The sequence below is a fragment of the Saimiri boliviensis genome, chromosome 2 (assembly GCF_048565385.1).
Source record: "Saimiri boliviensis isolate mSaiBol1 chromosome 2, mSaiBol1.pri, whole genome shotgun sequence".
Lineage (NCBI taxonomy): Eukaryota > Metazoa > Chordata > Mammalia > Primates > Cebidae > Saimiri > Saimiri boliviensis.
The window spans coordinates 187,826,899-187,850,926 of NC_133450.1; the positions used below are offsets into that span (position 1 = coordinate 187,826,899).

At 50.6% G+C, this 24,028-nt stretch overlaps 1 protein-coding gene across 4 annotated transcripts in view; it reads right to left on the reverse strand.

Moving 5' to 3' along the window:
* TLN1 (talin 1) overlaps window positions 1-24,028 on the reverse strand; it is a 35,841-nt gene that overhangs the window by 6,066 nt on the left and 5,747 nt on the right. For 2 of the 4 annotated variants that reach the window (XM_039475050.2, XM_074395031.1), the window contains exons 2-49: window positions 22,799-22,961; window positions 22,459-22,556; window positions 22,066-22,195; window positions 21,808-21,960; window positions 21,434-21,576; window positions 21,195-21,322; window positions 19,782-19,842; window positions 19,039-19,143; window positions 18,271-18,426; window positions 17,454-17,555; window positions 17,091-17,167; window positions 16,697-16,877; window positions 16,410-16,523; window positions 16,189-16,297; window positions 15,745-15,953; window positions 15,483-15,581; window positions 14,699-14,749; window positions 13,973-14,140; window positions 13,519-13,813; window positions 12,761-12,927; window positions 10,969-11,097; window positions 10,677-10,793; window positions 10,484-10,597; window positions 10,146-10,280; window positions 9,859-9,987; window positions 8,746-8,848; window positions 8,383-8,591; window positions 7,861-7,980; window positions 7,451-7,648; window positions 7,112-7,251; window positions 6,853-6,946; window positions 6,660-6,749; window positions 6,428-6,550; window positions 5,079-5,222; window positions 4,617-4,778; window positions 4,232-4,372; window positions 3,956-4,137; window positions 3,653-3,785; window positions 3,334-3,435; window positions 3,081-3,251; window positions 2,847-2,996; window positions 2,636-2,737; window positions 2,437-2,556; window positions 1,583-1,729; window positions 1,298-1,464; window positions 947-1,130; window positions 731-856; window positions 520-636 (exon numbers count right to left, since the gene is read on the reverse strand). In XM_039475050.2, the coding sequence (XP_039330984.1) occupies window positions 520-636; window positions 731-856; window positions 947-1,130; window positions 1,298-1,464; window positions 1,583-1,729; window positions 2,437-2,556; window positions 2,636-2,737; window positions 2,847-2,996; window positions 3,081-3,251; window positions 3,334-3,435; window positions 3,653-3,785; window positions 3,956-4,137; window positions 4,232-4,372; window positions 4,617-4,778; window positions 5,079-5,222; window positions 6,428-6,550; window positions 6,660-6,749; window positions 6,853-6,946; window positions 7,112-7,251; window positions 7,451-7,648; window positions 7,861-7,980; window positions 8,383-8,591; window positions 8,746-8,848; window positions 9,859-9,987; window positions 10,146-10,280; window positions 10,484-10,597; window positions 10,677-10,793; window positions 10,969-11,097; window positions 12,761-12,927; window positions 13,519-13,813; window positions 13,973-14,140; window positions 14,699-14,749; window positions 15,483-15,581; window positions 15,745-15,953; window positions 16,189-16,297; window positions 16,410-16,523; window positions 16,697-16,877; window positions 17,091-17,167; window positions 17,454-17,555; window positions 18,271-18,426; window positions 19,039-19,143; window positions 19,782-19,842; window positions 21,195-21,322; window positions 21,434-21,576; window positions 21,808-21,960; window positions 22,066-22,195; window positions 22,459-22,556; window positions 22,799-22,928 (6,525 nt within the window). In that variant the 5' untranslated portion in view covers window positions 22,929-22,961. Of the gene's footprint in view, window positions 1-519; window positions 637-730; window positions 857-946; window positions 1,131-1,297; window positions 1,465-1,582; window positions 1,730-2,436; window positions 2,557-2,635; window positions 2,738-2,846; window positions 2,997-3,080; window positions 3,252-3,333; window positions 3,436-3,652; window positions 3,786-3,955; window positions 4,138-4,231; window positions 4,373-4,616; window positions 4,779-5,078; window positions 5,223-6,427; window positions 6,551-6,659; window positions 6,750-6,852; window positions 6,947-7,111; window positions 7,252-7,450; window positions 7,649-7,860; window positions 7,981-8,382; window positions 8,592-8,745; window positions 8,849-9,858; window positions 9,988-10,145; window positions 10,281-10,483; window positions 10,598-10,676; window positions 10,794-10,968; window positions 11,098-12,760; window positions 12,928-13,518; window positions 13,814-13,972; window positions 14,141-14,698; window positions 14,750-15,482; window positions 15,582-15,744; window positions 15,954-16,188; window positions 16,298-16,409; window positions 16,524-16,696; window positions 16,878-17,090; window positions 17,168-17,453; window positions 17,556-18,270; window positions 18,427-19,038; window positions 19,144-19,781; window positions 19,843-21,194; window positions 21,323-21,433; window positions 21,577-21,807; window positions 21,961-22,065; window positions 22,196-22,458; window positions 22,557-22,798; window positions 22,962-23,062; window positions 23,349-24,028 lie in introns of those variants that run through there. The other 2 variants (XM_074395030.1, XM_039475052.2) reach the window with 2 other exon arrangements.

Genomic DNA, 24,028 nt, shown 5'->3' on the forward strand with positions numbered 1-24,028 from the left:
CACTTGAGGCCAGGAGTTCGAGACTAGCCTGATCAACACGGTGAAACCCTGTCTCTACTAAAAATACAAAAATTAGCCAGCATGGTATGCACCTGCAGTTCCAGCTACTCAGGAGGCTGAGGTATGAGAATTGCTTGAACCTGGGAGGTGGAGGTTGCAGTGAGCCAGCATCACGCCACTGTACTCCAGGGGGAGGATGTGTGAGATCTGGGGTAGGGAAAGTCACATGGTGACTGAGAAAGGTGCCATATGAAATGGAAAGGCACCATGCTCTGTCACCATGTGAGTCCCATGTCTGGGAGAAGTGACAAGAGGAGAGGGCTGAGAGGGTTGGAGGAGGATGGCTACAGAACAAGACCCTTCTCAAAAAAAAAAAAAAAAAAGGAAGTATAGCAATGAGAGAGATGAGAGAGAGACTGTGTGTGACTATGTCTGTGAGTATATGTGAGGCACATGTTCACAGGCTTTCAGGATCCCTCTCTCTAACCCTAGTCCCTGATGCCCCAGACTCCTGCTCACCGCCAGTTCCTGCCGTATGTGCTCTGTGGTTGCCTCCAGGGCCCGAGTGCCTTTGGTGGCCTCATCTTCCACGGCTTTTACTGTCTTAAGCAATGATGTCACATTGGTCACCATCACCTAGAGGTATCAGAAGAGAAGAGGAATGATTTTAAGGAACAGAAGGAGTCCATAATCCAGTGCCCCTGCTGATGTTGATCTCATTCTCTCCAACCTTAGCAGAGTTCTTCAGCTGCCACACAGCAGGGTCATCTCCAACTTTGCCAGCTGCAGCCTTCGTTGCACTGATGAGGTCTCCCAGGGCCTTGGCTACATCTTTCACTGCGTTGATCAGTACCACCTGTGTGGAACAGCATTGGCTCTGGTCTATGGGAGGAAGAAGCAGGACAGGAAGTGGTTCCAGCCGGAATTAGGAGCATCAGGTTACTACCTGGGTCTCAGGGTCCTCAGCTCCCAGGCTGGCTGCACCCAGCTTGACCACATCAGCAAGGCGGGTGATGGTTGCAACGGAGGACTGGGCAGCTTGCGCCAACTTCTCCTGGCTTCCAGCTGCGTTTTGCACCAGGACCTTGGTGTCCTCCACCAGCACCTTCGCAGTCTTCAGGATGCCCTCCCTGAGGGAGGGCCCAGCTTAATCAGCTCTCCTCAGATCTCCCTTACCTACTCCAGCCTGTCCAAGGTGCCTGGTCCAAGTCTTCCCCATTCGAGCAGATGCTATCCTACCTCTTCCAGCCCAGTGCCCCGACCTGTCTGCCTCCCTCAGGCCCAGTTCCTGCCTTACCGGTGGTCAGCAAAAGTTTCAGCACCCTCACGATTAAGCGTGCCAGCAGTGGCGAACATGATGGTAGTGTCGAGGTCAGCGATAATACCAGATACAGCACTGGCTGCTGTGATGCAGGCCTGGGTGCCACGATTCCCAGCCTGGAGCGCAGCCAGGACGTGGGAGACCTGGGGTAGGGAAAGTCACATGGTGACTGTGGAAGGTGCCATGTGAAATGGAAAGGTTACCCACACCTGGAAGAAGTGACCAGAAGAGAGGGCTGGAGGAGGATGGCAAAGACATCACCTTCTCAGAGACTCTCCGGGCACACTCTATGAGCTCCTTCTTGGTGTAGGCATCACTGGGGTTGCACTGCAGGGCGCCTGCCTTGGTGACCAGAGCAGCACAGCCATGGCCCAGCTCCTGTACCCGGTGTTTGATATGGGAACCTATCTGTGAGCCGAGGGAAAGAGAGATGGATTTTACAAGGGGTACTCAGGATACCTCCATTGTGCTTGGAACAGTCACTAAGGATATAGAAAAAACATGCACTGTAGACTAAAGAAGCAGAGAAAGTTCCCAGCACAAGGACTTTTCCAGTTTCATATCCTTTAGGCAGGAGGTCACCTCCTACACATGGAAAACAGTAGCAAGCAGGCACTAACTGGCGAGGATTGTCTTAAGCACAGTGGGGAGGAGGGAGGAGCACTTTATGCTTGAGAGCTGGAATCAGAGGGCTGTGGATTACAATGTGGCCTGTATGGGGTTATGGAAGGTTTTGAGGATTGGATCTGCTAAGATCCAATTACTTGCTTTCTTGGAAAGCCAGAGGCTTAGGAAAGGAAGAGCTTCATGGGTTTGCGACAGGAAGAATCAGAACACAGACTGGCAGCACATCAGAGAAGCAGACACAGGCCCAGATGAGGGTTGGCAGAAGCAAGAGAGGCAGGCTGGAAAGGCTCCAGATTCTGTGCTATCTCCTTTGTCCCTGTGACTGAAGGCTTTAATCCTCTGTCCCTACCCAGAGCCTCACTAGTCTTCAGCAGGTTGGCCCTGAGGCTGTTCCCTCTGTATGAACCATCAGAGAGGGTGGGATGGGACAGCCCTAGACTCTGACACATCAGGAACAAGGGGCAGGGCAGAGCTGCCTCCATGTTTACCTCTTCATTTTCAGCAGCCACCGCTGCAGGCTTGGCCTGTGAGGCCAGACGGCCATAGTCACTGGTCAGCTGGTTAGCAAGAGGGCCCAGCTCCTCTGGGCTGGTGTTTGACTTGGTAACCTGGTGATAATGGAGGAAGTGAAGTTATATCCAAAGTCACCTCTCCAAGGGCAGTCTTCTGGAACTCACCCAAACTCACCATCTCCTGAACGGTCACTGCAATAGCCTTGGCTGTTCGCACCATAGTTGTTTGGTAATCCACAAAAGAACCTTCTGGTTCACCCATTGGTCCTTCATCTAGCTGAGGGGGAGGATAGGGAAGGGGAAAGACTGTCAGGGTCTCTGCCACTGTGCTTGGAGGCCCTGGCCCAGGGTGGCCTCAGTGTCCACAGGCAACCCAAGACTCTAACCTGGTTGATGGCCTGGGTGATGGAGTCCACCATGCCACCCACGACCCCAGCAGCACTGGCTGCCTCGTTGAGGGTTGTTGTCAGGTCCTCTACAGCCTCTGTCATCATCTGCACAGCCTCCTCCAGGGCTTCCTGGGTGTGAGCTGCTTGCTGTGGGGAGAGGAGAGGAGCTCTGTTGTTCCTGTTTCTGCAACCCCTTTCTAGTAACACCTCCTCCCTCCAAACCCTCAATACCTTTGGGTTACCACCAGCCTCCTTGGCAGTGTATAGCAACTGCAGGGCAGACTCTGCCAATGTTTTAGTCTGGTCCAGGAGTGCCATCTGCTGCGGGTGGCTCAGGGTCTTGGAGGCAGCACCCACTGCAGCCAGGGTGAGCGGCTCAAAGTACTGGGCCATCTGGGACACCTGAGGCAAGGAGTTGGACTGGGGGTCAGGTCCCCCTCTCTCACCCTATTCCCTGGGACTTCCCATGTGTCTCCATAGGTACCTTGTGTCCCAGCTGGGAGGCTTCAGCCCGGGCAGCACTGGCCAGTGGCTCAATGAGATGGGAGATCTCCTGTACTGCAGTGAGCATCTGGGTGTGCAAGGCCTAGGGAGGAAGTGGACATTAGCCCCGATCGTGATCTGCAATAGGACCCTCTGGCTACACAGAGCTGCTCTCCCTTCCATACTGAATACCCTAACCTTCCTTGGCACATCCCAGGCCTTTGATGTCCCTAAGAAGCCACTCTGTCATCCCCCATCTTCCTCAAGTCTGACATTTTTCTTCCTAGACGCATCTTTCCATACAATCCTTTCCCCCTCACCTCTTGAGAGATTCCCTCACGGGGAGCAAGCTGCTGGCTGACTGCAGCAAGGGAAGCCTGGTCTAGGTCCCGTAGACAGCTGTTCAGAGCTGCAATGGCCGTTTCACACTCCAGCTGCCCTGGAGCCTTGTCCCTGCAGACACATCATAGGCTCCACCATCCAAGAACATCCCCTAGTGCAAGGCCAGCCTATCCTTCCCCTGTATCCCCCCAACACCACCCCATCTAATCACACCTAAGTGCCCATCCTCCATTCTGCCGCAACGTGTGCCCCAGCCACACTGGTTCTCTACCCGTCAATACCTCATGCTTGTAATTAGCTTCTTGATGGAGTCTGAAACAGTACGGGAGTGGCCGGCCAGCACTGACCAGCGCGGGGGGTCCCGGGGATTGACTGCAAGGGCCCGGGCTGTCTGGATGAGTCCCCCAGCGCTCTCCAACATTGTCTTTGCAGAGATTACAATGGGCTCCATGGCAGCTCGACCCTGGGGAAAGGGGAGGCAGGGAGGTAAGTCTCAGGACTCTCTGGAAGATGAGGTGATAAGCTGGCCCATCAGTTCCCCCTTCACATCACCTTACCTCAGGGCTGATCTGGGCAGGAATGCTGGAGAACTCAGGGTTGGATGCAAAGGCACTCAGATTGTCCACAGCCTCCAGCAGAGGGGCTGTTGCTGCTCGGCACTGGGCACGGTTCTCCTCTGTAAAGGCCCCGTCTAGTGCCTAGAAGTGACAGAGAGGCTCTCAGGACTTGGGATGCAGGCATAGGAGGTATAGGAAGCAAAGTGAACCAGGTCTCCTTCCTGGGACTTAAAAGGATTTGGGGAGAGATGTAGGTGGTCAGTCTGGATAGAAAGAACTTGGGCTCAGGCAGAGGGAATGTGGTAGAAGGCCTCCGAGAGTAACTGGGGGACTCGAGAGAGATCAGACAGTTCAGGGAGAGGCTGGAAGTTCAAACACTGGGAACCTTGATGGTCTTGACAAGATTAGCTGTGCTGTTGGCCACCTCCTTGGCTGACTGTACAAACTGGCGCTTGGCAGTAGGATTGGCGGTACGGGCAGAAGCCAGGCGGCAGCTGTTACACAGTGCAGAGGTGTGTTTGGCCACAATGGTGGCTGCGGAGAGCACCTGAGGAGACACATGGAAGAGCCATGAAAAGGGCAAGAAGGAACTGTACATACCCAAGGAGGAGCCGTTTTAGGGTCAGGGGATGGAGAGCAATACCCTGGGGAGAAGTTGGGAATTTAGCAGTAACTGAAAAATGGTGAGACCCACGGGAGGAGAAGACAGTTACCCAAAGAGAAGTTGTGTGTGGAAGGTCAGAGATGGGTCCCTGCCCTCTTTCGAAAGTGCTTTACCTCGCTCTACCCCACGGGATCGGTCCGCCCTTTCCCAGACTTGCCTGTGGTCCCTGATCCCTTGACTTACCTGGGCCTGGGTACAGCCAGGCTCTCCCAAACTCTGACAGGCCATCTGAATTGCCTGGTTTGCACGGGCAAACTGTGTGGGCTCCACCAGCCCTTGCTGTCCAGCTTGACTATTGGGGTCAGAGACGCCAACCAGATATGCAGCCTGGGAAGAGAAAAGGGGGCAGGGGTGAGGAATAAAGATAGCAGGTGGGAAATAAATAGTGATAGTAAGAACAAAAGAGAGCAGAGGTAAGTTTAGAGAACAGGGCTTATTTTCCAGAGTTCTCCATGAGTAGAGATACATTAGCAAACTATGGTTACACTGTAAAAAAGAAAAAAATATTCTCCGGTTTTCATTAAGTACATTCAAGCATTTCAGAAGATTTAAAAAGTTAATAAAAAGGAAAACCACATAGCAAGGGTTTTTATCAAACCTCTATTTAGATATGTTTGTGTATGCTGGGTCTTAGAGTGAAAAGTATGGCTTACTGTAAGCAGCCGAAAAAGTTTGAGAGCCTTATACAAATACACACTTTCATGCACACAAGCAAAGCCTCTTTTAAAGACATAAAAACCAATGAAGGTTGTCAGGCTAATTCACATTTAGAGCACCTCCAAGTGTCAGATTATTTGGAAAGAGAAGGAAGGGATGGATTAAAAAGCCATTTTTATGATGGAAAGAACATCCTAATGTTTGATTTATACTTCAGTCAATAAGCAGTAGCTTTGCTTATTCCTCTTTATGCTTTTTCAGAAGTTGTTGTGGGGGAGGAACCAAACAGACAACAAAGAGGTTTAAAAAAATCAACCACTTAGAGCAAGGTACCCATTCTAACAGGGCACCAGGGAGAAGGGAGAGATGGAGATGGATGGTAGACTTTCAAGGAAAAGCAGTCTGAGGGGAACTCTCAAGCCAGTTTATTTTAAGGATTCATACATTAAAGCAAAATACTTTAGAGCTAATAGGTAGTTTTATACTTGATAATGTAGAAAAAGGCAAAGTTAAGTGATGACTCAAGTAACTGGAAATTTTGTCACTAGTACTATTTTAAGAAAGCAATAATTACGTGAAAAAATGTTTTGTATAAGCTAATTAGTATATTTTGAGAAAGCCAGCTGGAAAAAGCCTCATGGTTGGAAAGTGTAATCATAACCAAAGCACCAGTGTTCAGGAATTACAGCAATCAGAACTGTGGTGTTCAGTAATTGCTGACAAACATCTCCACTTCAGGAGGAGGGCAACCCAGTTTCCATAGAGTTGGCTTTGCAAACATAAACTTCTTGATTTATCTACAGGTACGTCAGGCTGAGAGGAGATGGGGTAAAGAAAGCAGGAGCCATCCCAGGAACCCATCTCAGGAAAATAACCTGTGCAGCTGCCTCAGTGAAGCCACAGAGTGCCTTTGAGGCTGTGGAAATGGCCTCTCCAAATTCGGGCAGGTTTCCGTTCTTGGCATTTTGGGAGATGCCAGTCATGGCCTCACCCAGCACCTGAGGAACAGAGGACATCAGGGGAGTCAGAGTTCCTCAGAGCTGCAGGGCAGCATCTGGTTAGCTCCATCCTCCTGCCCTCTCCCCTCAAGTTCCTGGCTGTGCTTACTTTTGAGTTCTCCATTACACTGTCCAGGCAACCAAAGTAGGACATGTCATTGACGGGCTGGACTGGGTTCTCCAGGAGTTCCCGGACCGTCTGTGTAGAGGGAGGGCAAAGTGAGATCCAAGACACCTTCCCTCAGACCCCAAACCAGAACACTTCCCTCAGCCTCAATGCCATTAGCCTGCCATGTGCCTACCTCCAATTCCCGCAGGGCATTATCACACTCCTTCTGGCCAGGTGCCTGCTGGGTGCACATAGTGATAAGCTGATTGATGCTGTCAGTCACTGCCCTGGGAGGGACAGAAAGTTGAGTGAATAGGTCATCATTTCTGTGTCCTATATAATTATTTATCTTTTTGCCTATAACCACTCCTAAGCCAGGAAGAGCTCATGAACTGCCAGCTCCCCAGTCTCTCTCACACGTTCCAGGGCTGGGCTTCTTAGCTCCTACTTACCTGGCAGCTGTAGTCAGCTGACTCTTAAGGTTAGGGGCAGCAGGGTCCGTGGACAGGGCCTTGGCAGCCAGAAGAAGTTTGCTTGAAGACATGGAGATGCCCTTCAAGTTGGACACAACTTGAGCCTGGTCCTCCTGGCTCTGTTGAAGGTGACAAGGTCAATGCATTGTCCCGTCCTTTCTTATCTGTCTCTAAAAGGGATCTTCTTTCCCAGATATTCAAGTACTGCTAGAGACTGGGGAGGGAGGGAGCCAGGAGCAAGTCAGGACTGGTGACCCAGCTGCCTCCTATCTAACCATCAGTGGGGACCATGCAACCAGCCGCTTTCCCTCTTCATACCGGAGCCTGGCCTGCCATCTCCACACCAGCTTCCAGGAAGGTGCTGAAGTCCTGTCCAAATCGACCTGAGGCTCGAGCCAGGTCCTGAGGGGTTCCCCGAGAGGCCTGTACCAGTTCTGTGGCTGCCTGATTCAGCCCAGCAGCAGCTTCATTCAACCGGCTTTGAGCTTCTTGAAACGTTCCAGTGCTAGGAGGAAGCTGCAGGGTGAGAGAGGAAGTCAGACAAAAGAATGGGGAATGACACAGGGAGAAGTTTGTTAAAGAAGGTCTGAGAAGGTGGGCACATAACCTGGGAGTAATGAGAGGGGACCGATCTGGGAAGTCAGGGTCGAAGAACAACTGAGAGCAAGGAAGGAGAGACTTGGCATTCTTTGATACCTATGATCCCCCATTCCCTACTGTCCTCCTACCGAGTCACTCAGGAGTCGCTTGCTGGCATCGCCAACTGCTCTCAGGGCATTATCCACATCACGCTGGCCAGGGAGGCAGCTGACACAGCGGTTCAGAGCCTGGGTCACTGCCTTAGCCACCTGGGGTGAGAAAGGAGACAGGGTTGCCCTAGTGTAAAGAATTTGAGAGATCGCCTCCATTCATGTGACATGGGAGATGACTAGCTCTACTATCTCTGGAAGTGAAAAAAGAAAGGGGGCATTGTAGGTGAACAGGCTGAGGTTAGGGAATCAAGTTACAGTAATCAAACTTCCTCAAACTTGGTGTTCAGCTTGGCCCATGACTGAACCCAACTGAGATACTTCTACAAGACCGAGAGAACACAAGGGTGGAATCCAGAGAGGGACTCTCGAGAGCAGAGACCCAAGAAGACATCGCTCTATCAGTGGGGTCAAGGCTCAGCAGCTCTGGCCTCAATCAGGGTAGACCTTATGAAGGAACCTGGGGGAGAGGGAGGAAGTGGCCCTTTCCCAATACCTGACCTGGGCAAGCCGCTGCTGGCTCTCAGGGTCCCCTGGATGACCAGCAGCCTTTTTCGCCTCTTCAATAAGGCTGCTGGCCTTGTCCAGTACATCGCTGGCTGTGTCAAGCACAATGGCCTGTACTGTGGGATCTGATGTCAGTGCAGCGACTCCTCTAGCGGCCTGGGCCAGTGACCGCAGCCCACCTGCCACATCTCGAGCTGCAATACCTGGGGAGATGAGGAGAAAGCGGGGGAAGGAAAGTTGCCTTCATTACCAGGTCCTGATTCCAGTGGTTTCCTCTGTCAATCCCATCCCTCATCCACCTCCCATCTCCCTACCTCTCCCACAACGTGCTCCATGCCTGGCTCTCTGCGCACATACCTGCATAATTCTCATTGCCCTGGGCGACCTCTCCCAGTAGCTTGGCGATGGCGGAGCTCACAGCTTTGGTGCTATTGCCCAGGTCCTGGGCACACTTCTCCATCTAATGATGAAGGGATAAAGAACTGGGCTTGAGGAGGTGAGGAGAAGGAACTTGAGGAAGTACTTGGGGAGAGGTGGCAGTTTATAAATAAAGGTTTTGGGCCAGGTGCAGTGGCTAACACCTATAATCCCAATAGTTTGGGAGGCCAAGGCAGGTGGATCACCTGAGGCCAGGAGTTCAAGAACAGCCTGGGCAACATGGTGAAACTCCATCTCTTCTAAATATTAGCCAGGTGTGGTGGTACATGCCTGTAATCCCAGATACTCAGGAAGCTGAGGCAGGAGAACGGCTTAAACCCAGGAGGCAGAAGGTGCAGTGAGCTATCGCGCCATTGCACTCCAGCCTGGGCAACAGAGCAGGACTCCATCTCAAAATGAAGAAAGAAATGAAAGAAAGAAAAAGAAAAGAAAAGAAAAAAGGAAGAAAGGGAGGGAGGGAAGAAAAGAAAGAGAGGAAAGGAAGGGAAGGAAGGGAGGGAAGGACGGAGGGGGAAAGAAGGAAGGGAGGACAAAAAGTGAGAAGGAAAGAGAAAAAAAAGAAAGGAAAGAAAGAAAAGGAAAAAAGGAAGCAAGGAAGGAAGGACAAGAGGGAGGGAGGGAGAGAGGGAGGAAAGAAAGGTTTTGAGCAGCTCTGGGGCACAGAGGGGAAAGAAGACTTAAGATTTGAGTAAGAATGAGGTCTTTTTTTTTTTTTTTTTTTGAGACGGAGTTTCGCTCTTGTTACCCAGGCTGGAGTGCAATGGCGCGATCTCGGCTCACCGCAACCTCCGCCTCCTGGGCTCAGGCAATTCTCCTACCTCAGCCTCCTGAGTAGCTGGGATTACAGGCACGCACCACCATGCCCAGCTAGTTTTTTTTTGTATTTTTAGTAGAGACGGGGTTTCACCATGTTGACCAAGATGGTCTCGATCTCTTGACCTTGTGATCCACCCACCTCGGCCTCCCAAAGTGCTGGGATTACAGGCTTGAGCCACCGCGCCCGGCCAAGAATGAGGTCTTAAGCATACTTACTGTCTCCCCTGGTAAGGGTTTAAGTTTGCCATCTCGAGCTGCTGCCTTCACTTCCTGCAGGTCTTTCTCTAGATTCTGTACCACACTCAGTGCAGAATCCATCTCCAAAGGTCCACATGCTTCCTGAGCCTATAAGAAAGGGGTTTTGAGTGTAGAAGGTCCTGCCTGCTGTGTCTCACCAATGCCTCTGATTACCCAATTATCCCCATCTTGAGTTATTCTGCATAGATTTCCTCTCATCACAGGACTCCACCCTCATTTTCCAAAGCCAGCGGCCGCTTCCATACCTTCTGGGCAGCGGTCCGGAGTTCAGCCAGCGCAGTGCCCAGGTTCTTGGCACACTGACTCAGCTGCATGGCTGAAGCCTGGTCCTGAATCGTGGGCACTGAGGCCTTTGCAGCTGCCACCATCTTCCCACCTGGCTGTTGGGGAATAGGCAGGCAGATGAAATGTGTCATCCTCCCTCTGGGCTTGGGTACAAGGACTGATGATGGTCAGGACGTAGGGAACACTGGGGCTTGGTATTGGGAAAGAAGTTGTTGGCAGAGATTCCAACTGTGGGAGATGGAAGAGACTTAGAAAGGTGGGAGGGTCAGGTCAGAGAAGCGGGGAGAGGGTGCCTTGCCTGCAGGAAGCTCTGGCTGGCAGCAATCAGGGCAAGCTGAGCACTGGGGCTGTCAGGCTGGGCTTGGCTTCCTCGGACACCCTGCACCAGCAGCGGAATCTGCTCTGCCACCGCCTGTAGGTGAAAATGTCATGAGAGATGCACAAGTCTCCCTCTTCCCACTCCCACTTCCACATGCTTCCTACAGTCTTACCTTGCAGCTCTGCACCAGCAGGGGCTGGGGGCCGGCAGAGGCCTTGGGGGTAGAGGCTGCGTGCTGGGCTGCAGCAATGGTCTGTGTAGCTGAGGCTGCAGCCTGCTTGGCTGCGTGCTGTGAAGACACAGTAGTCAGACCAAGTCCATGGATTCCCACGCCCAGTCCCTGGCCTACCTTGCCCAGGCTATGCCCCAAGGAAATATTAACGGATTATCTGCACCGCCATTCCAGTTCATTTCTCCCACGGCACTACACTCTCTTTTGCTCCTGGTGAATCTCCCACCCTCACCTCTAGGCGCTGCACCAGCTTTTTCTTGATGGCATTCTGTGCGGCTGCATTGGTGGCCATGCGCAGCCCCTCAGCTGCCTCCCGCAGCCGCTGCTGCTGCTCCTCACTGTCGGGGTGGGCGGCTGCTCCCTGTGGAAGAGGTGGAAAGACAGTCATCACCCAGCTCCCCTGTGGATCCTAAAGAAGCTCTTCTCTCACTCCTCTAGACTCAGTTTAAAATTCACATATTTTCTTGAAGTCATCTCTAACTGGCCCCACTGAAAGGCAATCACCGTTGAGAAGCTTCCTCTTGAAGGTCAATGGGAAGCTTCAGGGGGCTAGGATTCCCACTGGATGCTGAAATCCTTTCTTAAGGTGGGATTATTTTGTCTTCTCCTCCTTGGGGACTACCACACGAGTGAGGTGAGTAGAGCTCCTGGGCAAAGGAGGACTCATCTCAGAAATACCAAAGAGCAGGCATCTCAGAAATACCAAAGCAGGGGACCTGCTTTACTCCTGCCAACTGAAAAGCCCCAGAGCCCAAGAATCGTTTGGGCTTCCTTCTGATGGTTCTCTGCTTCCTGGTGTCTCACTGTTCTACTGCCTTGTCTTTTTCTGTACTGCTGGCAGCAGAGGCCCCAGAGACTGAATTCTTTTTTTTTTTTGTTTTGTTTCGTTTTTTTTTTGAGACGGAGTTTCGCTAGTTACCCAGGCTGGAGTGCAATGGCGTTATCTCGGCTCACCGCAACCTCCGCCTCCTGGGTTCAAGAAATTCTCCTGCCTCAGCCTCCTGAGTAGCTGGGATTACAGGCTGCGCCACCATGCCCAGCTAATTTTTTATATTTTTAGTAGAGACGGGGTTTCACCATGTTGACCAGGATGGTCTCGATCTCTTGACCTTGTGATCCACCCGCCTCAGCCTCCCGAAGTGCTGGGATTACAGGCGTGAGCCACCGCACCCGGCCTGAGACTGAATTCTTATGTGTATTCGCAGAGAAGACCAGAAAGGTGAGGAATCCTAGGCAGGGTAGCAGCAAAGAAGGTAAAAATAGGAATCACATCATCAATTGCATTCTCTGTCCAATTTTGTAAATTAAAAAAAAAAAAAAAAAAGAAAGAAATCACAGACCTTTGGACTTAAAAGAAAAAGGATAAGGTTGACTTCGACAGAGGTATGGGAGAGACTTTATTAAAGGACACAAAATTACAGCTAGATAGGAATAAGTTCTAGCATTCTATACCACCGTAGGATGACTCTAGATAAGAATGTTACATATTTCCGAATAGCTACAAGGATACTCAATGTTCCCAACACAAAGAAATGATAAATATTTGGATAAATGATGGATATATTAATTACTCTGATCTGATTACTACACATGTATTGAAACATCACTATATATCTTATGAATATATAAAATTATGTCAATTAAAAAAAATCACTTTAGGCCTGGCACGGTGGCTTACTCCTGTAATCCCAGCACTTTGGGAGGCTGAGGTGAGAGGATCACTTGAGTCTAAGTGTTTGAGACCAGCCTGGGCAACATAGTGAGAACCGCCCTCCAAAAAAAAAAAAATTAAAAAATATATTTTAAAAAGTACGAAAGAGTATCCTGGGAGTCACACTGGCTGGAAGCCTGAGCCATGGCTCACCTGTAGCCTTGGGGCTCATACATTTCCTGAGTTCTCCTGTATTTGTCCTCTTGCATGTTCTGCTTTTCCTGGGTCTCCCCCATCAGATGAGGGTGACCATCTGGACCTCTCTACTTCCCTCCAGGGCCCAGTCTGGGGGTATACACAGAAGTCTTTGTACCTTGGCAGCCTCTACCATCTTGGCTGTGGCATCAGCTAGGATCTTGGCAGCGCTTAAGAGCTTGCGGGAGTTCTCCAGGTCACTCTCCCCCTCAGCATCGGCCTTGATGGCATTGACCAGGTCAGATGTGGCTTGGGCCAGGATGCGGGCCTGTCGCACCATCTCCCCTGAAAGCATAGGACACAGTCAGGCGAGGAAGCCAGAGACACTGAGAAGGTGTCAGCAGTGGGCACAAAGGTGGGGAAAAGTGGTGTAGACAAGGTAGATGGGGGCTTTAGGGACAGAAGAGACTGGCAAAAGCTCTTGGGTGATTTCTTTGGAGCTATTTTTTTTTCTGAGTTTAGGATTCTGGAGAAGAATAGATTCTCCAGTGGGTTCTTATGGGAGGAGGACAGTCTCTAACGGTTATTTTCAGCAAGTGGCCTTGAGAAGATGAGACACTCTCTGCAAAAACTTTTGGGGTCAGGACTACAGTGGAAAAGGCTATACCACTTTCATGCCACTTTCCATATATTTTTGTGCATACTTTGGTATATTCTTTAAATGCTCCAGTGAAGGTAGAGGACTTATTCCTTTTACAGAAGGGGACGCAGAGGGTTCAGAAAGCTTAAATGACGAGCCTCTGGTTCTATGGCTGGCAAGAACACACTGTGCTGATTTCCTTGGGGTGAAGTGGTTGGGTCCGCAAGGGGCTGATGTCTGGAGGGCTTAGGGAACCTTGGTGGGGTTTTTTGTTTTCCTAGGGGTGGGTGTCTTACCAGCATCACCCATGGAGCTAAAGATGTTCTCAGTGACTGTAAGGATGGTGTCAGTGGCCTGGTCATAACGGCCAGCAGGCCCAGCCCCTGTGGCATGGGCCTTCACATGCTGTAGCAGCTCATTCAGGGCCTGGGTGACAGCTGTGGCTGCTGCTCCTACCCCTCGCAACAGCTGCCCATCCTCTGTAGCTGCCTGGGAGGCAGACACACAGCCCTCCACGGCTTTGGCGACCAGTCGTCCAGCCTCCACCAGTTGCTCTTGGCAGACAGGTGAGCTGATTGTAGGTGCCACCACCTGTGGGTAAAGTGAACGCCAGAGATGTAGGCAAGGAAAGGAGGTAGAGTGTGCTGCTCAATAACAGTAACTGGGATGGGTGAGGAGGCCTCCAGAGCCAAAGAAATATAATGAGAAGCTCACTCCTCAGCACAGACTAGAGCAACCTTTGGAGCTCACCTTAGTACAGGCCACTAGTTGGGAAGTGGACAGGGCACACTGTGTTGCTGCAGCAATAACCTGGGTCTGGAGCCCTGAGTCCTCTGTCCGCTGGGCCACACTCTTGGCCTTGAGGACCAAGGCAGCTGCAGCACTTGCCACAGCTTTGGCGAGCTGCATTAGCACATCCTGTGAGAAAACAGCAGTTAGCATGACGTGAGATTGGGCTTGGGATTCAGACACTTTTCAGAGGCATAAGCTGCTTCATTATTCCCATTGATCCAATCAGAGGAGAGTGTACGCAGAAGCAACCAGAACCTACTCCGAGCCACTGCCCTGAGCACCCAGCAGGACAGACCCCCCCAAAGGAAGAAACCCACACCGAGAGAAATACAGCCTACACCAAATGGAGACACACATGAGGCGAATACACTCGATGATGATGGGGAGAGGAAGGGGTAGCGCTGTTACAGTGGGATGAGGAAAGGAGGTAGCGCCTGGGATCCCTCCACCCCCAGCTTCTTTACATCACTTCTTGATCTTGGATCAGAAGCGGTCATCCTGGAGTCTTGGGAACAACTCCCTGTACTGCCCTACCTGATCCCATTTCCCAAAGCCTGCCTTTGCCAGGCCTCCTCATCTCCCACCAAGTGTTGGTCCCCCAAGAGGCTGAGGGAGAGGTACAGAAACGAGTGTATGCGGCTCAGAGAGGACAAAGCTGGGAAGGCCCAGGCCAGAGGCCGTTACCGTAGGGGAATCGGGGGGAGATCGAACCCCAGCCCCTCTGGGTGCACATATCTGCATGGGAAATCCAGGGTGAAAAGTCAGCTGAGGAAATTGGCATGGAGTGGGAAAGGGGGAGAGTTAGAGGAACACTATCCTCAGGGTGGCATGGTCTATGGCATTGTGGGGTGTCCTCAAGTTGGAGCAAGGGCTATGTATGGGGAAGAGAGGGAAACAATGACAGGGGCTAACCTAAAGAATACTATCAAGGCTGGGCGCGGTGGCTCAAGCCTGTAATCCCAGCACTTTGGGAGGCCGAGGCGGGTGGATCACAAGGTCAAGAGATCAAGACCATCCTGGTCAACATGGTGAAACGCCGTCTCTACTAAAAATACAAAACATTAGCTGGGCATGGTGGCGCATGCCTGTAATCCCAGCTACTCAGGAGGCTGAGGCAGGAGAATTGCCTGAACTCGGGAGGCGGAGGTTGCGGTGAGCTGAGATTGCGCCATTGCACTCCAGCCTGGGTAACAAGAGTGAAACTCCGTCTCAAAAAAAAAAAAAAAAAAAAAAAAAAATACTATCAATGAGGGCCAAGAGTAAACTAGCAGGTTAAGTCTGGATTCAGATGTTCTGAATTCTAACCCCTAAAAGACAGATCAGAAGTTGCCAATATCATCCCCTGGAGACAGAGGTTCAGATTGGTTTTCAGGGGTCAATTCATGGAAGCCAGGACTAAGAACTGGATTCAGGAACAGAAGGTACTCCCTAGAAGCTGGGGTTCTGGGGGGCTGGGTAAGTCACCAACCTGGAAGTGGGGGTCAGTATCACTTTCCCCAATTTGTTGCAACAGCTCCCCACTGGCCTGGCCCACGTTCCCAGCTGCTTGTAGCAGGTTCTGACGGGGCTGTGGAGAGTGAACACCAGTCAGAAGCTGCCCAATCCCTGCCCACATGCCTGTGGGTCTCACAGGCCCATGGGACCCATGCTTCCATCCTGTGGCTTGGATTGCCCCTTCTCCTTGGGCTTGAACCCTGTCTCCACCCTAACCCAACCCTGTGGCCCCTGACCTCAGCACTGGCTGGTTGGGCACTGCGCAGCAGTTCTGACACTGCCCCTGCAAGGCCTTTTGCTGCCTGCAACAGGGGCCGGCCACTGCCGCCTTCATCCTCTAGCAGGGCGGCCAGCAGCTTCACTCCACGGGACATCTCCGTCAGGTTGGAGGAGATTGTGGTGACTGCACAGCCCACTGCGGTATAGTCTGTCTCAGCAGGGTCCCCTAAGGGAAAAGGAATAAGAGGAACATGAGAGACAAGGCAGGCCAGACGATGGGCTGGGGAAGGAGCACTGTCACACCCGGTTAGTCACACACACATCCACAGAGAGACGCACACACACAGTACCTTCCATAATGAGTCAAGGCCCAGTCACACATGAAACCAGTCACATGCATGCCTGCGCACGCTAGCACCCCCTTGCCCCATCACACACCTGGAAGCTAGCATCCGGCCTACCTGCTGTCAGGTTCACCACAGACGCAGTACCAGCTGTGATGGCATCTACCTGGGAGTGGATCTCATGTTTTGATTCATCCATCTTATTCTTACGCCAGGCCTTAGAGGCCTGAAAGAGAGAGGAAAAGACCTCAAGATGTGCTCTGGTTTGGTTCACCCCATCCCTGTCCCTTGAGGTCCCAGCTTCAGTACCACTGGCCTCTCCTCCATCCCATACTCACAGCATCCTGGCCAAGAGGAGGCAGGGTGTCAAAGTCATCCAGGGTGGCCTGGGCAGCCTGCACAGCCTGCATGCTGGAGTTAATGGTTCCAGTGAGTGCCTGCTGGGCCGAAGTCTAAGACAAGTGGGGAGAAACAGGGACTGGAATGGATGTTTGGAGAAAAGAGAAAGTAAAAAGAGAACCAGAGGCTAGGGAGAGAAATACAAATAGGGACCCAGGAAAAGACTGCCTAACTCTTGGCTCGGCCTAGTTGAGGTTGAGAGAAGGGCCCTAAGTGGGACACTTACCAGAGGAGGCATGTGTCCTCGGTGCATCTGGCCACTGGTAATCTGCTGTTGGGCAGGGGGCATGCTGCCCACCTGAAAATTCTCAGGACCAGAGGCTCCAGAGCGCATGATGGCAGGCAGGGCCACAGAACCATGCTCTACTTTCCCCACCCGGTTGTACTGCTGCTGCAGGACTGTTGACCTGTAGAGGGAAGAACTATTGAGCTCACAGAAGACTCCTCAGCTCTACCCCTCCCACTGAGTTACACTACCTTTGCAGGTACGTGAGGTCTCACTACAGCCTGCAACTAGTTAAAGAACCATTGTAAGGACTCACCACCCCGAAAGAGTCCTTAGAGTCAGGCCTTGCCTTCTCTACCCCCTGGGGATGGGATCAACCCAACTCCCTTCGTACTTTTTGGGGGACACTGAGTCCTCCAGCATAGTAGACTCCTCGTCTCCCTCCAGCCCAAAGTGATCCTTGCTTTTTTTCTGTAGGAAGAAAAAAGGAACAAGAGTTAAGATAGTTAAAGAAGAGGGAAGTGGAGAAAAGGCAACCTCTTCTTTCCGCAACCAGCCATTTTGCAGAAGCTGAGTGTCCATTTCTTTTTTGTTTATTTGTTTGAGACGGAGTCTCAATGTTGCCCAGTTTGGAGTGCAGTGGTGCGATTCTGGCTCACTGCAACCTCTGCCTCCCAGGTTCAAGCAACCTGAGTGCCCATTTCTAAAGGAGAAGGCAAGGGGAAATAAGGAGAAGGCCAGGGCAGGCAGTGCTCACCTTCTTCAGGATGATATCGATGTAGCCAGCAATGAGCTGTGCAATCTGCTCCCCTTCAGTTGTCTGTACTGAGTAGTAGCCATCTTGGTAATCCCCAAAATCCTAGAGTGACAAGGTGGGGGACTCAGCAGGAAAGCTCGAATCTATCCAGAATGGAAATGGCTAGGATAAGAGGCCCAAGGTTGAACTGATGAGATGCCTTCCTGTGCCAACTTGGAGGATGCCCACCTTTCTTCAACCTCGTTTTTCCTCCTGGGAGGAAAATTTTTTACTTCTGAGGAGTAGCCTCTACACTACACAGTTTAAAATTCGTATCATTTAGGAAGTCTCTTACTTTTACTCTCATGATAAAATTGGGAGGATGTAATATTTAGCATTAAATGGCCATACTTTAAGGTTAGCCCTAGTATCCAAAAGGGGAAAAACAGCATTTCCTGTAATTTATGTCATTGGGGTACTTCATCAATTCATATCAGTTTTCAATTCATAACCCTGTAATATAAAGTCAAAAATTTACTGCATATAGCTGCTGCTGAAAGAGGGTAGTTATCACATTTTTCCTTTTACCACCCCTGCAAAAATTCCTGTGATCTCAGCTTGCTGATAAGAATTTTGTTCTGCTGATTTAAAAAAATAAGTTCATCACCTGTTTCATTCAAGCCTCACACTCCCCAGAGGAAGGTTCTCCATCTACTCTTTTTTTTTTTTTCTGGAGTAATACTCAGTATACTTACCCCAAGAGAAGGGAAAGACCTCTGTAGCTGCCCCCTTTCTGAAACTCCCAAAGCACTTTCTTGTTGGGAGTCACCAGACTCACCAGGGTGAAGCTTTTGGGAGAGGCAGCCCAGCGTTTGATGTTGGTGAGGTTCCATTCCTGGATCACTTCCTTAGTCTTTTCATCCACTCGCATCACACACTCCTTGGTGATGCCCAGAAGCCTGGGCACTAGCTTGTTCTTCCCTTTCATTTTTTCCTATGAGGCAGAGGTTGGTGTTTTACAGGTCAGAGGTCAAATGAGAAGTGAATAAAACCATAGGGATGTTGAGGTGGTCTGGAGGGTTAATGGACAAGGGAGAATGCACGGTAGGGAGGGAAGGGCTAATGATAGGCGGGTTTTCTTTTTTTTTTTTCTAAAGTTTTATTTTTCTTTTTGAGATAGAGTATCATTCTGTCACCAGGCTGGAGTGCAGTGGCCCAATCTCCGCTCACTGCAACCTCCGCCTCCCGTATTCAAGCAATTCTCCTGCCTCAGCCTCCCAAGTAGCTGGGACTACAGGCACGCACCACCACACCCAGCTAATTTTTGTATTTTTAGTAGAGACAGGGTTTCACCATGTTGGCCAGGATGGTCTCCATCTCTTGACCTCATGATCCACCCACCTTGGCCTCCCAAAGTGTTGGGATTACAGGCGTGAGCCACTGCGTCCGGCAACAGGCAGGTTTTCACAAGGTCAAAGCAAGGAAGAGAATGGGACTCTTAGGGAATGGTAGGAAAAGTGACTAAAGGAAAGGTCAGAGACTTTCAGAGACAGAAAAGGGAAAGAGTGGGAAATAAGGAGGGCAGTGAAAAGGGTCCATAACCCACCTTCACCAGGAAGAAGGAGACACCGTAAGTCTTGAGAGAACGAGCTAGCTTCACGTAGCGCACCTTGGCCTCAATCTCACTCATCTGCCCACAATTCTTGTGTGCCTGAGCATAAAATGGGGAAGAATTTAGCAAAGAGTTTAATATCACAGCTACGGAACTAAGGCTGGATGCTAACCATAATGAGAAAGAATTATGGGGACACTGGAGAGGTTTAAGAGTGCAAGATATGAGAATGAGGGTAACAGGATCGGGGCTGAAAAGAGCTATGCAGAAGCGATGAGTCAAGGGATATAGTCAAGGAACTTGCAGACATTCTGGAGATATGAACAGAGAGTTTGGAAGTAGAAGGGCAAAGAAAAGGCCTTTTGGGTTGAGTATTCAGAGTGGGGATAACACCTTACACGTGGACAAAGACTATACTCTTTCACAGTAATTACAGATCTGCTACCTCATTTGATCTTCCTATCAGTCCCACACAGGGCAAGCAATGCTATCCCAAATTAGAGATAAATAAAAGAATACAAGAATACTGAACTGAATTGCACAGCAAAAGCAGGGATGGAGCTGAGACTAAAAGCCCAAGTTGTCTGCTTTCTTGGCAGAGGTAAGTTGGGATAACAGCCTGGTGGGTGAAAGCAGGGTTAGGGGAGATGGGGAGCAGGCGGGGGGCCATTTAGTCAGTAAGATTAAGCAGCAAAGCTCCGAGGTCATCCCAAATACTTTCCCCTACCCACATTCACCTGGAAGATCTTACGCTCTCCCTTCTGCTTCACATACTCCTTGGGCAGGAAGTCCTTCAGGCTACACCAGAAAAGGGAGGGTCAGCATGTGGTAGACAGCATCAGGGGACATGTGGGCCATGAACTGTTGGCCTAGGGGGATGATGAAATACCTAGGACAGTGTTATCTTTGGAGAGAAGGAAGACTCTGAGGGAATAGTCTAGACTATCTTCTGAAATAGAGGTGACTTATTATAAACTCTCTCTCTCTTTTTTTTTCTGAGATGCAATCTCACTCTGTCACCCAGGCTAGAGTCCAATGGCACAATCCTGGCTTACTGCAACCTCTGCCTCCCAGGTTCAAGCAATTCACCTGCCTCAGCCTCCAGAGTAGCTGGGATTACAGGTACCTGCCACCACACCTGGCTAATTTTATTTTTAGTAAAGACGGGGTTTCACCATGTTGGCCAGGCTGTTCTCGAACTCCTGACCTTGTGATCTGCCCGCCTCAGTCTCCCAAAGTGCTGGGATTACAGGTATAAGCCACTGTGCCCAGCAGAACTTTTTATTGTTTTGTTTTGAGACAAGAGTTTTGTTCTTGTTGCCCAGGCTGAAGTGCAATGGTGCAATCTTGGCTCACTGCAACCTCTGCCTCCTGGGTTCAAGCGATTCTCCTGTCTCAGCCTCCTGAGTAGCTGGGAATACAGGAATGCACCACCATACCCAGCTAATTTTATATTTTTAGTAGAGATGGGGTTTTGCCATGTTGGTCAGGCTGGTTTCAACTCCCAACCTCGGCTGATCTGCCTGCCTCGGCCTCCCAAAGTGCTGGAATTACAGGCATGAGCAACTACACCCTGCCGGTATGAACTCTTAATGTGATCTGTGTTTCTCATTGTAGGGAAAGGGACTAAGGAAAATTAAGTTGGAGGCTCAGTCCCTGAGGGAAAGTGGGTCTAGAGCACCATTTCAGGGAACCAAGAGGAGAAAGAACTTTCTAGGAGGATGATCACGCACTTAGGATGCTGAGAAAGCCACAGCAAACTCTGCATTCCAAGGAACACCAGCTGATGAGGCTTGTGAGACTTTTTTTTTTTTTAAGCTTGTGAGACTTTTAACCCATGTTCCCTATGGGGAAAATTTTACCCTGTTTCCCTCTGGCTACTGTAGCGAAATTCTTCAGAGAATCTCAAAAAAAAGTGACATGCTTGCTTCAGAGGTGGGGGTAGGAACAGAGATGCTAAACTACATTCATATTCCAGAGGCAGAGAAGAGACAATGGATGACGGCAACTAAAAGGGTAGCAACATCAGTCAAACCCTGGTACCCCAGAAGAAGAGATGGTGGGGGCAGGCTTAGAATGGAGAGGCCCACTGGGGTCACAATGGCAGGGAGTCCTGGGCCCTGACAGGGTACAGGATGTGGGTCACTCACTCGAGGAAGCCAGCCTTGTGCTTCTGCTCATTGTGGGGCCCGAACTGGATCTGGCATTGGAAGCCAGCAAACTCACAGGCCTTGTCAAAGGAGACAGGGTGGGAGCCATTCAGGATGTCATCTCGTGCCTGGAAAGCACAGGGCAAGGAGGCAAATGTTGTATGTGGGTGCAGAGACACCCCCACTGTGCTTCCAGTCCCTCCCACTTCCTGCCAGCCTGAGCCATGTCCTCTCCATACCTGCACATACAGGAGGTTCAGCTGCACAGGATCCCGGGAATCCACATTCTGGTCTGAGTAAAAGAACTTCCTCCGCAGCAGCAGTGTCTCATGCTCCTCTACTCCCTGCTCTCTCAGTGTCCGGCCATGGTCCAGCCAGTTCACTGGGACATAGAGAGTCCCTTCAGTGCCAAACCCCCATGGCCCCTGTGCTGTCTGGTCTGTTTCTCCATTTCCTACTTCCCCTCACTTAAATGTAAGTTCCACGAGTGTAGGACTTTGTTTTCCTACTGATGTATCCCCAGGTTGTAAAACAGTGCCTGGCATAAGCAGATGCTGAAGCCCCTTCCCACCCTGCCCATTTCCAAAGCCCTCTTTTTTCTGGTTCTGCTTACACTCGTCATCTGTGTGTAATTTCTGCTTTAGTTTCTCCATTTTCTTTTCATCTCGCAGCAATGTCTTGTCCTTTCTTAAGGTCCCTGTCACCTCCTCCTTTTTCTCCTCCATCAGCTCTCGAACCAATGAGTATTCATCATGGTTGGTGATGCCTGGGGAAGGAGATGGCTTGTTAGCTTCCCGGGCATTGCATCCATGCCTTTTGAGAGAGTTGAGGCTTTCTGGCCCAGGCCTTCATCTGTACTGGGGCCCCTTACCAATTCGGGCACAGATGGTCATGAGCATGTCGGTGACAGTCTTAGAGTCATCCACCATGATCGTCTTCACAGTTCCATCCAGCATACGGATCTTCAGGGGTCTCTGTTTCTTCCTGTACTCCATAGTGTCCTGTTAGGGCAGGAAAAAGAGACAGGGGCCTATTCTGAGCTATGGGTATTATTTCCTCTTGACACAGCCTGAGGGAAGAAGAATGGAGCACTGAAAGGAAGACTACAGTGGTTCATTCAAAAGAGGGAATTATGATTGTCTGTAACAGGGAGAAAGCATGGGAAGGGCTAAGAGACAACAGATGTGGGTACTGAAAACAGGAGGTGGAACAGGGGGAAGTTGATGGAAGGAGATGTGGTGGTCCTTGATGAAGGGATACTTACCCCATTTCGGAGCATGTAGTAGTCCAAAGCTTTCCCAGCCTCCAGCCATATACCCTTTTTGGGGTCATCATCTGACAGAAAAAGCCCAAAGTCGCTGGCTAAAAGAGAGGATGGATCACCTTAGGATTATTAAGACCCCAATGTGGCTGAACAGCTGTACCACTGCCCCTGACTAGTTCTCCCATGACCTTGGGCCTAAAGGGGAAGGAGGGCACCATGGAGTACAGAGCTGAGGGGTGAGTAGCCTTTGGGGACAAAGCGGTCAACTCTCAAGGCTGAGAGCCTGGAATAAGAAGGGACTGAGGACTCCCACTCCAGCCACCTGGGGAGTCAGACTCACGAGGGCCAGCCGGGGCCTCAGGGATCCGCTCACGAATGATGCGGCAGGCGTCGTACACCATGGTAGACGGTTCAAACTGCATCGTCTTCACCACATTCCCAATGCTGATCTTCAGCGAAAGTGCAACCATGGTGACAGCTTCTTTTCTCCAGCCTGGCTACACCTGGCCCATGGCATCGGGGTATTAGAATACACTCATCTGGTGGGAGAAGAGCCTCCTAGATAGTGGAGTCCCAGGGAAGAGTGTTTTTGAAAGGGACTCACCAAAGCAGACAGTAATAAGGTTGTTTTCATCATGTTTAATAATTTTAAAGAGTGAAATGGGCTGGGCACGGTGGCTCATGCCTGTAATCTCAGCACTTTGGGAGGCTGAGGTGGGCGGATCACGAGGTCAAGAGATCGAGACCATCCTGGCCAACGTGGTGAAACCCCATCTCTGCTAAAAATTCAAAAATTAGCCGGGCATGGTGGCACGCGCCTGTGGTTCCAGCTACTCAGGAGGCTGAGGCAGCAGAATCGTTTGAACCCGGGAGGTGGAGGTTGTAGTGAGCGGAGATTGGGCCACTGCACTCCAACCTGGCGACAGAGCAAGACTCCATATCAAAAAAAAAAAAAAAAAAGAGTGAAAAATTATTTACATCAAAAGAACGAGTCCTGACCATTTAAGACATCTGAATGAAAGGAGAGGCTGGTCTGCAAGGTATAAGAACAGGTCTGCAGTGCAGTGCTACCTAAGGATATTGCCCTGCCCCACCACTGGAATTTGTACCTCCCTACTTTCATCTAAGTGTCTCTCTTGCCTCTTTTCCCTGAAAGCCTTTCTTAGCCCTACTCTTGCCTTGTTTTCATTTTTGCCTGGTTCAGTATTTTTCTCTCTTTGTTGCCTGCTATGTCCTGCTGGCTCTTTCCTGTCTGTGATTTTCAGAGCTCTCTTCTCATGTCGCCTTCCTTCTCATGGCTTTAGCTGCCCACTCTGCAAAATGAAGATGTTATAATTCCCTAGGGCTCTTGAACCTGGCAAACAAACTCTAGCCAGCCTGGCAGGGAGACCAAATACTAGTTGTTCAAGCCATCCAGGGGTCTGCTTTTGCCCCAGTTTTTCTCTAACCTGTGAGATGCTGGGGGGAATCTCAAGGAGCCTACCCCTGTACTGGGCTTCCCAGGCAATCAAGCTAGAATTATGATTCTCTCTCTCTCTTTTTTTTTTGAGGAGTCTTGCTGGGTCGCCAC